At 44.6% G+C, this 14858-nt stretch overlaps 1 protein-coding gene across 6 annotated transcripts in view; it reads right to left on the bottom strand.

Annotated features, from left to right (window-relative positions):
* Positions 1-1776: 1776 nt before the first annotated feature.
* USP28 (ubiquitin specific peptidase 28) overlaps positions 1777-14858 on the bottom strand; it is a 54869-nt gene continuing 41787 nt past the window's right edge. For all 6 annotated transcript variants that reach the window (XM_067470811.1, XM_067470813.1, XM_067470810.1 and 3 more), the window contains 6 exons: positions 12314-12492; positions 11793-11871; positions 10298-10377; positions 8876-8999; positions 8082-8277; positions 1777-3574 (listed from right to left, as the gene is read on the bottom strand). In XM_067470811.1, coding sequence (XP_067326912.1) covers positions 3399-3574; positions 8082-8277; positions 8876-8999; positions 10298-10377; positions 11793-11871; positions 12314-12492 — 834 coding nt within the window. In that variant the 3' untranslated portion in view covers positions 1777-3398. The remainder of the gene's footprint in view (positions 3575-8081; positions 8278-8875; positions 9000-10297; positions 10378-11792; positions 11872-12313; positions 12493-14858) is intronic.

Genomic DNA, 14858 nt, shown 5'->3' on the forward strand with positions numbered 1-14858 from the left:
AGAGGGGAAAAGAGATTGAGACTGACTTTCGGACTGGTGCAAAATTGGTTGGTTGGTCAATGGGTCATGGTTTAGATCTTCTGTTTTTAATTGGAAATCTGTTGGGTCGTGTGATCTTCCGAGTGAGAGCATTGTAAGAAGCTTAAGATGCATCGAAATAAAATGTTGAATAATTACAAATGATTGTTTGCACAATTTTGGGGAGTTGGTATCACTTGTATGCAACACATATTTTGAGAAAGTGGATGTTTTCCTCCTTCCTCGTTGACAGAAAGTCTGTGGTTAATGGGCATACCTCTGTACTGATAAGCCATTTCAATTAGAAGGACATGAGTCTGGTGCAGAGCCAACGTCAACACAAAGGTGAGGTTTACAACACAGTAAATGGCTTTAAAAAGTGATTACACAAACGTTTACTCCATTTGTGTTTGCTTTCTTTGCATGGCATGGATCAGAAATCTCTGGCATCTGAGACAAAGTGGTTGCAATACTGGAAGGCGGGCAGGACGCTTCTCGTTGCAATTTGAGTCCACGGCCTTCTTGAATGACAGTATTTTGTGAGCGTCAGAAAAATCACTTGGAAAAGTAATATGGGCAAAATATTATTGTCGAAGGCTTTCATGGCCGGAATCACTGGGTTGTTGTAGGTTTTTTCGGTCTATATGGCCATGGTCTAGAGGCATTCTCTCCTGACATTTCACCTGCATCTATGGCAAGCATCCACAGAGGTTGTGAGGTCTGTTGGAAATAAGTAGTTGGAACTAGTTCCAAGAGACCTCACTACCTCTGGGGATGCTTGCCATAGGTGCAGGCGAAACATCAGGAGGGAATGCCTCTAGACCATGGCCATACAGCCCGAAAAAACCTACAACCCATGGGCAAAAATGTCTTCTCAGAAATATTAACTAGGTATTTTTAATTACAAAAATGTGAGTTGAGCACTGGAAGGGCTAAATGGATGTAATGACTCAGCAAAAGCTGTAGTTCAATATAAGTAGGCATGCCTGTAGCCTGGTAGTTCTTAGTCTGAGACAGCCCTCAGTGTGAGAGGTCTCTGTGGGAGAAGGGGCTCAGTGTGTTAGTAGGCCTCAGTATGAGAAGGCCTCAGTGTTAGTTCACCTCAGTGGGAGAAAGGCCTCAGTGTGAGGTAGGCTTCAGTATGAGATGGTCTGGTGTGAGAAGCTTTGGTAAGAGAAAGCCCCAGGTTGAAGGTCATCATGTGTGAAGGCTGCTGTGTGTAAAAAGCTACTGTGTGAAGCTCCTGTGTAAATTCGGTGTGAGAGGAAGCTCTGTGAGAGTGAAGCTGTTTATCTGCATGAGAAAAAAGCCCAGCGTGGAAGCAAAGAAGGAAGTATAAAGAACTTTGTTCATGTTATGGAAACAATGTAAATAGTACAACAATATTATTTTGCTATAAAGAAAAGCCTCCTAAGAAAGAGATAACATTGGTCTGTGTGTTTTTGTTCTTTTTATCACTCCTGGTGCTGGGTCACACTGCTGTTAATAAGTTACTCTGCTGTGCATTTATGAGGAGGGTCTTTTGGTAATAAGCCCACTCGCCCAACAATGTCTGCATTGCTAAATGCCCTTGTTCAGTAGACCTATCCTGACAGAAGAAACCCCTTAGAAATGTGAATGTAATGGATTGATAGAAACGATAAATACTCTCATGGGTTTGCATCCATCAGTTGCAAGGATTACAAAGGGTAGAGCATGAAGGGCATGGGGACGACTGCTCATTAAGGCTTCAAAAGATTCAAAGAAAGGCACCCCAGGTTGAAAGAGGATAAAATTCTTTATTGCACTTATCAAATAAGGATTCCCATTTACATCCTGATCTGTCAACCGTTCTGATAAAAACCAAAGGTTGCTTAAAAATATTGGAAGACAAAAAATATACCAGTTGAAGTATGTGTCATTAAAAATATACCAGTTGAAGTATGTGTCATTAAAAATATACCAGTTGAAGTATGTGTCATTAAAAACGGCTTTGCCCTGTCGCTTTGCACCGGTTGCCACCAATGTGATGCTGGTGATTAAAGCTCCGTGATGGCTTTTCTTCTCGGCTCTTGCGCCGGAATGACTCCTGCAATTTGGTTGGCTTCACCCTCATCGCAATCTTGCCCTCCCTTGTCATGGAATCAGAAGCAACTGTATCTAAAGTTGTGAAGATAAGTGCATAAAATTTGGCACACACATATGCCTCCATCAAAGGTGTGGGCAAACTTGGGCCCTCCAGGTGTTTTGGACTTCAACTCCCACCATTCCTAACAGCCTCAAACCCTTTATTTCCCCCCCTCAGCTGTTTAAGCTTAACTGAAAAGAGTTAATAGGCCGAAGCCTGTTAAAGGAAGTGGGAAAAAGCTAGTGTCATCCTGAGGAATGTGAGGTAAACCTCAGTGTGAGAGAAGCCTCATGTGAGAAAACTCCAGTGAGAATGTTGCTGCTTAAGCGGCTGAGGGGGGAAAGGAAGGGGCCTGAGGCTGTTAGGAATGGTGGAAGTTGATGTCCAAAACACCTGGAGGGTCCCAGTTTGCCCAATCCTGATCTATCTAGTCAGCAGCCTATTTCACATGAGGCTTTTCTCACACTGAGGTTTACCTCACATTCCTCAGGATGATACTAGCTTTTGCCCACTAACAGGCTTCAGCCTACTCACTCTTTTCAGTTAAGTTTAAGTGGCTGAAAAGGAAGGGGCCTGAGGCTGTTAGGATTTGTGGAAGTCCAAAAGACTTGGAGGGCCCAAGTTTTCCATGTCTGCTCTATCACATACATAACAAGAACTGTCAGCTCCGTCCACACTATGAGAAGAACCTAGGATTCAGGCCTCAATTCAGTTTTGGGTGAAGCTTTTCAACTCTTCCCCAAGAGACAAAATGTGTGCGTAGAAATGCCATCTTTAAGACTCCTCACTGAAGAGGCTCAGCCTGGCTTGTTCCTGAACTAAGTCTGGGGCCTAATTTGAGCAAAAGGCAGGGCCAAATGTTCACCAAATGCTCCAAAATAGGCTCCGCTGTGTCCAAATTTGCTCTGGGTTGTGGTGCGAACATGGTTGCCAACAAAACAGGAAACATGGTGTGCTGCCATGTTCGTTAAATCTTCAGTGGAACAGCGCATTTGTTTGAAAAAGGACTCTCCAGAGTCTGTTACGGTAAGAAGCGAAGGCAAATTCTGTTCCAAGGCAGAGCCTTCTGTGACACTTGAGTGTGCGTTTCAGTGAGTGCTTGCCCAGCAAAGGGAGCCATGTCTCTCTCCTCCCCTTCCTAGGCACATACAGTATTGTTTAGTTCCAAGTGCGGTGGTTCTTTTCTCAGTGACCGATTCCAAGGGAAATGGGCAGTAAGGTTCCCCACTCTCTCATGGCTTTGCGGGGTCTCCATCCAAAGAACCCGCGGCTTTTATTTGACTGTCACTGGCGCGGCCCCGTGGATGGACTCCATCACCGCGGCAAAGCGGCTGCAGAGGTCGTAGGGTGAGTTGGGGCGGATCTTGGGGGGCTCCTTCAGGATCGGGCCCTCCGAGGAACAGTCAAAGAGGCGGGAGAGGAGTTCGTTCAGCTTCAGCTGCAGGTCTTCTGCAAGGGAGGAAGATGGCAGGTCACGCTATGCAGCACAATTTTTGTTCCTGGGTTAAAAACGTCATTTCCTAATTGGTTCTATAATAAAAACTGTGGGTTGCTGTGAGTTTTTCGGGCTGTCTGGCCATGTTCCAGAAGCATTCTCCCCTGACGTTTCGCCCACATCTATGGCAGGCATCCTCAGAGGTTGTGGGGTCTGTTGGAAACTAAGCAAAGGAGGTTTATATATCTGTGGAAGGTACAGGGTGGGAGAAAGAACTCTTGTCTGCTGGAGGCAGGGGTGAATTTTGCAATGATTAGCATTGCAAAGCCTTGCAGCTTCCAGGCCTAATTGATTCCTGTCTGGGGGAATCCTTTGTTGGGAGGTTAGCTGGCCGTGATTGTTTCCTGTCTGGAACTCCCCTGCTGCTCTTTATTTACTGTCTTGATTCTGATCTCTTTTAATACCAGGAGCCAGATTTTGTTCATTTTCATGGCTTCCTCCTTTCTGTTGAAATTGTTCACTTACTTGTGGATTTCAATGGCTTCTCTGTGTAGTCTGACTCTAAAAAACTCCAAAATTAGGACTCTAAATAAAGAACAATACTCTGAAAACAGGGGAATTCCAGACAAGAAACAATCAGGGCCAGCGAGCACCTCCCAACAAAAGATTCCCCCCCAGGCAGGGAGCAGCCAGGCCTTGAAGCTGCAAGGCTTTGCAAGGCTAATCAAAGTGATTAATTGCAACAGTCACACTTGCCTCCAACAGACAAGAGTTCTGGACATCATTCCACAGATATATAAACCTCCCTTGCTTACTTTCCAATGTACCTCACAACTTCTGCCATAGATGTGGGCAAAACATCAGGAGAAAATGCTTCTGGAATGTGGCCAGACAGCCCAGAAAATTCACAGCAACTCAGTGACTCCAGCCATTAAAACCTTCGACAATGCAAAAACTGTGTTTTTTTGTAGGAGGGACATCCTGCAGCACATTTTGCTTTAGTTTTCCAATGATAATCTCAACCAATTCAACCATAGTTTGTGACAGCCACAAAGACAAAGTTTCTGGAGTAGAGCAACTCCTTTCAAAGTACCACATAATTAAACAGGACATAACACTTTCCAGCCAGGAACAGAAGGTTTTTCAAATGTTGTTGCATGGTGTAATTATGGGGTAAAGGTCACAAGACGAGGAGCAAAACTTTAGCTTTGCTTGGGATCAACTTCCCTAAGGACTTCAAAAAAGAAAGAAGAAAGGGAGAACCAATAAGGAAGAAAATTGTAATAGAAATGACTGCATGGGGAACTCTCTCCAAATTAGTACCTAGCACTTCCACAGAAAGAAACACATGTCATGGGAAGAATGGCAAAGCTTTGGTTTGGGTTGAAATCAACTTTCGTAAAGCTTTAAAAAAATAAAAAAGGATGGGAAGGAGAACTGATAAAATCCTATTGCATGGGGAACCCTCTCCAAATCGGTATCAATGCATTTCCATGGGAAAGAAAGACACCTTCTGTATCACTTGTGAGGAGGATACTGCAGTCTGAGACCCACAAGGGAGAATCCTACCAATGCCCCACGAATTGCAAGGACACAACCTAAAAGTAAATGCTCGGGATGTTTTACCACCAAGCAGCAACCCGCCGCGCCCAGCCAGCTCGACAAAACTGCCGCAAAGAGTTATGACAAGTGTTGGAAGCGGAAGCTGGCTATTTCATTGACTTGACGTTTATGTCCTGAGGCACCCTGGAGATGGGTTTGGGCGCATTGCCGGAACGGGCACTCTTGTGTGTAAACAGCTGCACTCGTCTGTTCAAGGTGTGCAGACCTTGAGACGCTGTCATCTTTTACCAGGGAGCGGAGAAAGGAGTCCCCATGGACACTGCAGTCATTCCCCTGACTTGCAAAACAGCCAACAAAAGCACGCTAGTAGAGAGGCAAGCAAGGTTTTGTTGGAGACAGAGATGGAAATATGTGCCTCTATTCATCCAACACAAGATACTGTTGGATTGCAGATTTCATGGTCCCTCCCAACTGGCAAACCAGTCATGCTCAAACTACAGCCCTGCAGGTGCTTTGGACTTCAACTCCCACAATTCCTAACAGCCTCAGGACCCTTCCTTTCCCCCCTCAGCTGCGTGAGCTTAACTGAAAAGAGTTAGCAGGCTGAAGCCTGTTAAAGTCAATGGGAAAAAGCTAGTGACATCCTGAGGAGTGGGAGGTAAACCTCAGTGTAAGAGAAGCTTCATGTGAGAAAAGTCCAATGAGAAGGCTGCTGTGTAAATCTACTATGTATCGCAAACATGGTTGATGGGGACAAGAGACAGGGCTTCTCAGCAGTGGCCCCCCACCTATGGAACGCCCACCCTAGAGATATCAGATTGCCCACCTCCCTCTTGTCTTTCAGAAGGAAAATCAAGACCTGGTGATGGGACCAAATGTTTGATCAGTGAGAAACAAGTGGAAGAAGATCACACAACTTATGGCAATGAATTGACCCAGACTGGTTTTTGTATTTCAATTTTAATGGACACGTCTTAATTAATTGTTTTAATTTTTAATATTTTGATTGTACTGTGGTTGTTTTTATGATGCTTTTGTTAGGCTGCCCCGAGTCTCCTTTCACGGGGAGAAGGGCGGTGTATAAATATGGGAAATAAATAAATAAATATTTGTTTATTTGTATTATGGAAAAATTTATTTTTGTAAATAGTGCAACTGTATTATTAAAGGAAAGGGCCTGAAGCTGTTAGGAATTGTGGGAGTTAGTCCAAAACACCTGGAGGGAGGATTACAGTTTGCCCATGCCTGAGAAAGATACTTTTTTCTAATAATGGTACTAAAATTAATGTGCATCTTACACTCCTTTCCCCCCTCAGCTTAAACAGCTGAGGGGGGAAAGCAAAGGGCCTGAGGCCAGGAATTGTGGGAGTTGAAGTCCACCTGCAGGGCTGAAGTTTGCCTTTGACTGGGCTCTACTGACTATGGCCAATGGGAGCTTTGTGTCCATTCATTTCATTTTAAATTGCCTCCATGCTTCCACAGAATCACAGAGTTGGGAAGGACTGCAAGGGCCATCCAGCCCAAACCCTTTTTGCCATGTAAGAATACACAACCCAAGCCTTCCCAATAGATGGCTAGACAGTCTCTATTTAAAATTCTCCTGAGAAGGGAAACTCCATCACACATCTTCTCTGTCTATTCAACTGAACATCTCGTACCTTCAAGGAAGCTCTCTCTGATGTTTACATGGAATGCCTTTTACTGGAACTTGAATCCATTGTGTCCTAATCTCTGGAGCAGCAAAAACAAGCCCACTCCCCTTTCCTTACGATATCCTTCCAAAGATTTACACAGGGCTCAAATGACTCCTTTTCTCAGCCTTCTCTTCTCCACGCTAACCTTGGACTGGATTGTGGCGCAGCTGGTTGGGAGTCAGCTACAAGAAGCTCTAACTACTTCGCCTCCAAGCTAGCTTTGAGTTTAGATAGGGAAAGACCTGCTCTTTCTAGTATAGCGACTCAGGGCTAGGGTAGAGAGTATTCCAAGATTTCTCCACCATTGGAAGGCGTTAACTCAGCAGCTGAAGGGAAAAGTAAGAAAGGAACATCCACATGATTTTATAAGTTAACTGTTTGTATTTGTAACCTCAACAAGTTGTGCCAAGCCTGTCAAGGACTTTGAGAAAATAAAAATCTTGTTTGATGTTCAATCTGGGGATGTCTTAGTTGCTGAGACTCCTGAGCTTCAAAGTAAGGCCCTCGCGGTCCACCCGGCTAAAGAAAGCAGCACATCATAGTTTCAACCTTAAAGTGCCTAAGTGTGACTGCACAGTACATGAGTTCGAAGCTAGCCCGGGTCGAAATAAGCTCCTGACCATTTGTCTAGCTTGCTGTTGACCTTTGCAGCCCAAAAGACAGTTGCATCTGTCAAGTAGGAAATGTAGGTACCGCTTATGCGGGGAGGCTAATTTAACTAATTTGGGATGCCATAAAAATCTCCAGCAGTGTGCAAAAGAGTGAGGAAGTATTCCATCGGTGTCACAAGTGGATGGTGAAGCAACAGCTCCCCCAGTGGCCGGAATTCAAAGCATACCCTCCTCATGAAGCTGGAATGTTAAATAGCCTCTGTGTTTCTGTCTATATATATTGTGTGTCTACTATGGCCTTGAATGTTTGCCATGTATATGCACACTGTGATCCATCCTGAGTCCCCTGCAGGGTGAGAAAGATGGAATATAAATACTGCAAATAAATAAATAAATAAATAAACCTTCTCTAGCTCCCCCTCACAGGGATTCATAGTTTCCTAGAACTTTAGACCCTTTTGGTGGCTTTTCTCTGGACACCTTCCCTCTTGTCAAATCTCCTTCTTGAATGGCTTTACCCAAAACTAGACACAGAACCATTGTTCCAGGTTAGGCAGAACAGGGTGCAACTATTTCAAACACTCTCCTGGGAGCTGCTAGGACATGAGAAGGCAAGTGACCCCTAAGAAAAGGGACCGAGAGGCACGCCTTACCGTCCATTTCTTTGGCCATGTAATCGCACCAGCCACCTCGCATGAGCTCTATGGCTTCAAGGTCATCCTGGGAGAGGTTGCGCTTGGCGATGACGTGGACGCAGGGGATGATGACCTCGCCCAGGAGGCCCAGGCCTTCGCCCACGTCCAGGTCTGCGCTGGTGTCCAGCAGAGCCGCCGCCATATCGTTCAGCTTCTGGAGACAAAGGAAACCAGAAACGAGTCAAGGTGTGGACGTCAGAGCAAGTCCAGGATTCAAGGGTGGACTATGTTTACAATCAAAGAGCATTTGTTTACTGTTCATCATCACCATCACTCTTCCCAGCTGGGGACTCAAAGTGGCTTACATCCAATTCAAAGACATGCCCTTACAACTTCACAAGTTACAAAAGTTAAAATGAGACTGAACACTCAAAAAATGTAGTAAAACGTATATCACCAAACAGGCCGGCCCACACCAGCACAATAATTGCCAAGATCCAATGTGTTCTTTTGGTGGGACATTATTTTTGCTTGCTTTCCTGGACGAGAGTAAAGAACTACATTGTATCATGAATGGGGTGGGGATAAAGACCCAAAGCCTTCAGTAATTAAACTGTAGACAAACTGCTGGTTCTGACAAGAGGAAGTGGCTGTATCATTATTTTTAGAGAGATCTGAACACCCTTATTAGAAAATTTGAATGCAGGGTCTGAGCATAAAGCTCAACCATAAAGCAATGGTTTGGAAGCTGATAGTCTTGCCCACAAGACGAGGTGCAAAGATGGAGGAAAGGCAGAGTGACTGGTACCAACCAAGAGGCATTTCCTTCTGTAGAGAGCAATGAGCGACCCATCAGCGCCCCGGTTGGGCCCCTTCTTCTGCAGGGTCAGGTTGTTCTCGTAGGCATGGATCAGGTAGGTCAGAGCCTCGCAGTACCTGAAGGAGGGCAATGAAAGGCAGAGTTGCACCTTCAGCCATCACTACCAGCATTATTTGCAGTACATCAAGCCACTATTTCAGAGGACAAGTTGTCTGACAGACAAGACGTTTACAGAAAATTTCAAGTAACAATGGGCCCAAGGTTGTGTCAGAAATATTAAAATTAACTAGGTAGTTTTGATTACAACAATATGAGTCAAACACTGAAAGAGTGAGTAGGCCGAAGCCTGCTAAGAGTCAGTGGGCCAGAGCTAGTGGCATCCTGAGGAGTGTGAGACAAACCTCAGTGTGAGACGCCTCGGGTGAGAAAGCTCCAGTGTGAAGGCTGCTGTGTGTCAAGCTAATGTGTATTTGTTTATTTGTGTTATTGTAAATTGCTTTACTACAAAGAAAAGCCTCCTATGTGTGTTTTTGTTTTTTCTATCACTTTGGGCCACTGGTGCTGGGTCACACTGCTGCTCATAAGTTTCCCAGCGTGGTAGGCCTGTGATTCATTATTTTTATTATTATTATTACTCTCCCAGGCATGCCACACATTCCATGTGTGCGTCGTTGTCTGGAATCTTGTTCGGGCATAAAATGCACTTTTTGAAAGAGGTAGTCATGCCTCTATCTTTCCTTTATTGTATAGCTTGAGTTGTCATTGCTGCCTTTTGAGGCGGATTTAAAGAATGTGTGAATACACAGGCTACCACTCGGGAAACTATGTTTACAGGTAAGCAACTCATATTTACTCTGGTATATATTTATGAGGATGGTCATAAATGTATAGCATAAATGTATAGCATAAGCCCACTCGCCCAACAGGTTGGTCAGAGGACACCTGGGTTTTTTCCTCAAGAAAATATAAAGTATCTGCATGAGGTTTTGAACAACTGCTTGGGTTTCTCTCAAGAAGATATTTGAAGCCCCTCTCTGCAAGTGCTCCCTTGTCCATTTTAACACCTAACTTCAGTCTTGAAGAGAAAGGCAGGCTGTAAATAAAGCGATTCACTGAATGGGGTATGATCTGTCCAACTTTACTCAAGAACTGCTAGCTCTCCTTTTGGGCAACCACACAACCCATTAAGCTGAAGGGCTTCTCAGGGCTTCACAGAACTGAACCTCCCCACTTTTTTTCCCATTTGAAGGAATTGCCAAAGTGGTGGTATTCTCTGCTACATACCATCGCAAGGCTTCACCCTTCCACTTTGGGTCCCAGTATACATTGGCCAAACACACTTAAATGTCCTCAGCTGCCACCTAAAAACCCAATTAAATTAAGACAACATTCAAGAGCAGAGCATATCACTTACTGTTTGTTCTGGTAGAACTCCAAGCCGGTTAAGAGGTAAAGAGACACCTTGCGAAACAAACTGTAGTCTTCGTGCCATTTCTGCCCAGAAACAGAAAAGGATCAGGATCGACAGTGTGGTGCCCCACGCCCACCTTTGTTCCCACCTTATTTTTCTCCTCTAGCTCCACTCTTCTGAGAAGGACTAACAGAGTTTACTTTCTAATCACAAGATCCTGGGATACATTTGTGGACAACGCCTGCTCTCTGCAACTCTGCTGCTGTTCCCACCCCAATGCCAGAGCCGTGCAGAAGGGCCATAGCCATCCATTATTGAGATGAGACATTCCTTGTGGACTAGCGCTTTAGGCAGCAAGCGGCCAAAGGATTAGCAACACATATTACCTTTTCAAGAAACCAGACTGGCTTTCTTTATATATGAAAATGAACAAAATCTGGCTACCAGTATTAAAAAAAACTTTAAGATCATAACGGTAAATAAAGAACAGCACTCAAAAGCAGGGGAACCCCAGACAAGAAACAATCAGGGACAGCTAATCACCTCTCAACAAAAGATTCCCCCAGGCAGTAAGAAGCCACACCTTGAAACTGCTAGGCCATTAAATGCTAATCAAGGTGACCAGTGGCAACATTCACACTTCCCTCCAACAGACAAGTGTTTTTTCTCCCACCCTGAACATTGTAGATATATAAACCCAATTATTCTAGTTTCCAACAGAACTCACAACCTCTGCAGGTGCCTGCCATAGATGCAGGCGAAACGTCAGGAAGGAATACTTCTGAAAGATGGCCAGACAGCCGGGAACACTCACAACAACCCAGTGATTCCAGCCATGAAAGTCTTCAACAATACATTATCTATCCATCCATCCATATATGGTAAAGGTTTTCCCCTAACATTAAGTCTAGTTGTGTCCGACTCTGGGTGTTGCCGTTCATTTCAATTTCTGAAGAGCCAGTGTTGTCCATAGACACTTCCAAGGTCATGTGGGTGGCATGACTGCATGGAGTGCCATTACCTTCCCGCTGGAGCACTTTAGGCACATTTGCATGTTTTCGAACTACTACAATGGCACAAGCTAGAGCTAACAGTGGGAGCTCATGCAGCTCCCCGGATTTTTTTTTTTGTAATAATCTTTATTAAATTTTCAGTTTACATTTAAAATATATAGATATGTAGCCAAAGCTACTAAGAGGTGTAAGTAAAAGTGTAAAGTGTGAATAGACGATATGACCCCGAAAAGAAAAAGAGAAACAGTGAAATGTGAGAAAGAATAAAGAGAGAGAGAGAAAAAGAAAAAGAGAGAGAGAAAGAACAGAATCCCCGGATTTGAACCTGTGACCTTTCGGTAAGCAAGTTCAGCAGCTCACTGTGCCACCGTGGGCTCCATACACACACACACACACACACACACACACACACATATTGCTGAATGGCCCCTGACTGAAATGTAGCCAAGATGGATTAAAGTTCTCAGGCTTCCCTGGTTTTTTACCTTGTATTCTTCCATGTCCATCTCATTGGGGCCAATCTCTTTCAACTTGGACCTCGCCACTTGCATGATGCTGATGGACCTGTTTGCAGAAGAGTAGAAGCAGGAATGAAGCCAAGCCCAGAAGGATGTCAGTTGGACCAATAATTACATTTAGCTCCTTCTGTTTCAGAACTCATAGTATACAGATCAAAGCTCTTGAGGTCACACTAAAGCAGACACGAGCAAACTTGGGCCCTTCAGGTGTTTTGGACTTCAACTCCCACCATTCCTAACAGCCTCAGGCCCCTTCCTTTTCCCCCTCTTAAGCTTAAGCGGCTGAGGGGGAAAAGGAAGGGGCCTGAGGCTGTTAGGAATGGTGGGAGTTGAAGTCCAAAACACCTGAAGGGCCCAAGTCAGCCCATGCCTGCAGGAGAATGTCTTCCACTACATCTTCCAACACAAGAAGAGAATCCCTCCTCTCTTTTTGACATTAACTGCCCTTCTCTACCTTCTCTCGAATGGGATGCACCCCATCCACCAACCTTTCATCGTAACTGAGGTTCTTGTCGGCGAACTGCTCCAGGAGGGTCCTCTCCACCACTTGTTGGGGGGCCTTGTTCTGCAGGAGGTAGATCAAGACGTGCTGAAGCCGGGGGTCGTTCTGCGGCGTTGGCTCCTCGGTGGAGAGTGCGTACAGCCGGGTGTATTCCTCGCGGAACGCCTTGGGAAGGAGAGAGTTGGGGTCGTAATACTCCAAACGAACAAGACCATGAAGGGGGTTGGAAGCCATGCAACCCTTTCCTGCCTTGATGTTGCTGGATTGAAGGTCTAATCTCCAGTAATGGGAGCTCAGACTGATAAGAACTGCAATATTAAATTGACTGGAGGGCTGCGTCATTCGTATTCCGTGCAAGACTTCCGCCTTGTACTCTGTGGAGGAATATTCTTTTGGCCAAGAGCTCCCTCAACCCTATATCTGAATCGTATGAAGTCTGAAGCCACAAGGGTTTTGCATGTCAGGTAACCGGTGAAACATAGAATCATAGAATCAAAGAGTTGGAAGAGACCTCATGGGCCATCCAGTCCAACCCCCTGCCAAGAAGCAGGAATACTGCATTCAAATCATCCCTGACAAATGGCCATCCAGCCTCTGTTTAAAAGCTTCCAAAGAAGGAGCCTCCACCACACTCCGGGGCAGAGAGTTCCACTGCTGAACGGCTCTCACAGTCAGGAAGTTCTTCCTCATGTTCAGATGGAATCTCCTCTCTTGTAGTTTGAAGCCATTGTTCCGCGTCCTAGTCTCCAAGGAAGCAGAAAACAAGCTTGCTCCCTCCTCCCTGTGGCTTCCTCTCACATATTTGTACATGGCTATCATATCTCCTCTCAGCCTTCTCTTCTTCAGGCTAAACATGCCCAGTTCCCTAAGCCGCTCCTCATAGGGCTTGTTCTCCAGGCCCTTGATCATTTTAGTCGCCCTCCTCTGGACACATTCCAGCTTGTCAATATCTCTCTTGAATTGTGGTGCCCAGAATTGGACACAATATTCCAGATGTGGTCTAACCAAAGCGGAATAGAGGGGTAGCATTACTTCCTTAGATCAGACACTATGGGAGTAATGCTACCCCTCTATTCCACTTTGGTTAGACCACATCTGGAATATTGTGGATGTATGGATGTATCAATGTCGGAATTTTTGTATGGAATGTTAAAATAATAACTATCAAGCTAGACGGAAGAATGGAAAAATATTGTAATAGGAAGGTAGAACATAGCTAACTCAGTGGAAATCACTACAATGGGATGCGAGGGAGGAGACAAGGGAATATTCAGGTCCAACCGCTGTACAGATGTTAGGAAATACTGCTATACACTGGTATATACATGTATATAAACAAGCCAATTTGAAAATAGAAATAAATGTATGCTACTTTAAACAAAGGAGTCCCTGCTGTCGCAGTACGTTAAACTGCTGAGCTGCTGAACTTGCTGACCAAAAGACTGGCAGTTCAAATCCGGGGAGAAGGGTGAGCTCTCGCTGTTAGCCTCAGTTTGTTAACCTATCAGTTCGAAAACATGCAAATGTGAGTAAATAAAGGCCTCTATAGTGTTAAGAGTGCTGGTGTGGAAAGAGGATTCAAAAGGTTAAAAATAACCTGTTTGTGTTCCTGTGTGTGGAACATTGCTTTTAAGAAACTCCAGTTATAAGACCATTCTCTGTAAAAATAAAGTCTGACAATTTATTGAAACCACTGCGCTTCTTTACTGTTCAAGAACAAAATAAAAAACATATTCTTGTTTTATTTCACCCGAAGTGTTTGTGTGTCTTCTTGAACATTCTAGCAAGAAGGTGGCCTATGAATCAATAAATGGTGGCAGCAGAAAAAAAACCTTAATAATAAATTGGTGGCAGCAAATAAATATATAATATACATTGAGTAAAGGCACTATTTCTGCGGGAAGGTAAGGGCACTCCATGCAGTCATGCTGGTTACATGACCTTGGAGGTGTCTATGGACAATCCTGGCTCTTCGGCTTAGAAATGGAGATGAGCACCAGAGTCAGGGGGAAACCTTTACCTCTACTACATTAAGCAATAATTAAAAAGACTTTGCTGAGGAAAGAAACCACAAATGGGTACATCAAACCACTCTTGAGTCTTCCTTGCCTCAGAAACCTCAATGAAATCCATGGGGTCACCCTAAGTCTAGCAGTGACTTGAAGGACTGAACAGACACAGACACACACATGCAAGGACCGTTGCTAGGAGGCACACAAGCACTTTAAATACATGAAAGAATTCCTACGGTTAAAACTGGACTTTGCATCTAATTGTTCACTTCCACCTTGAGTTGGGCCTGCATACAGCAGACTGGGCGAACCAAGGCCCAGAACACTGGACTCACCTGAAGAGGATTTCCTATGAGAGGATTTCCCAAACTGTTGGGCATGCCGAACAGTTGGGCACGCCATATGTATTCATGTTTAGGGGAGAGGGATTTATTATTTATTTATGACATTTATATGCCACCCTTCTCACCCCAAAAGAGACTCAGAGCGGCTTACAAGATATATATGCATACAATATAT

This window comes from Anolis sagrei, chromosome 7 (genome assembly GCF_037176765.1).
Source record: "Anolis sagrei isolate rAnoSag1 chromosome 7, rAnoSag1.mat, whole genome shotgun sequence".
NCBI lineage: Eukaryota > Metazoa > Chordata > Lepidosauria > Squamata > Dactyloidae > Anolis > Anolis sagrei.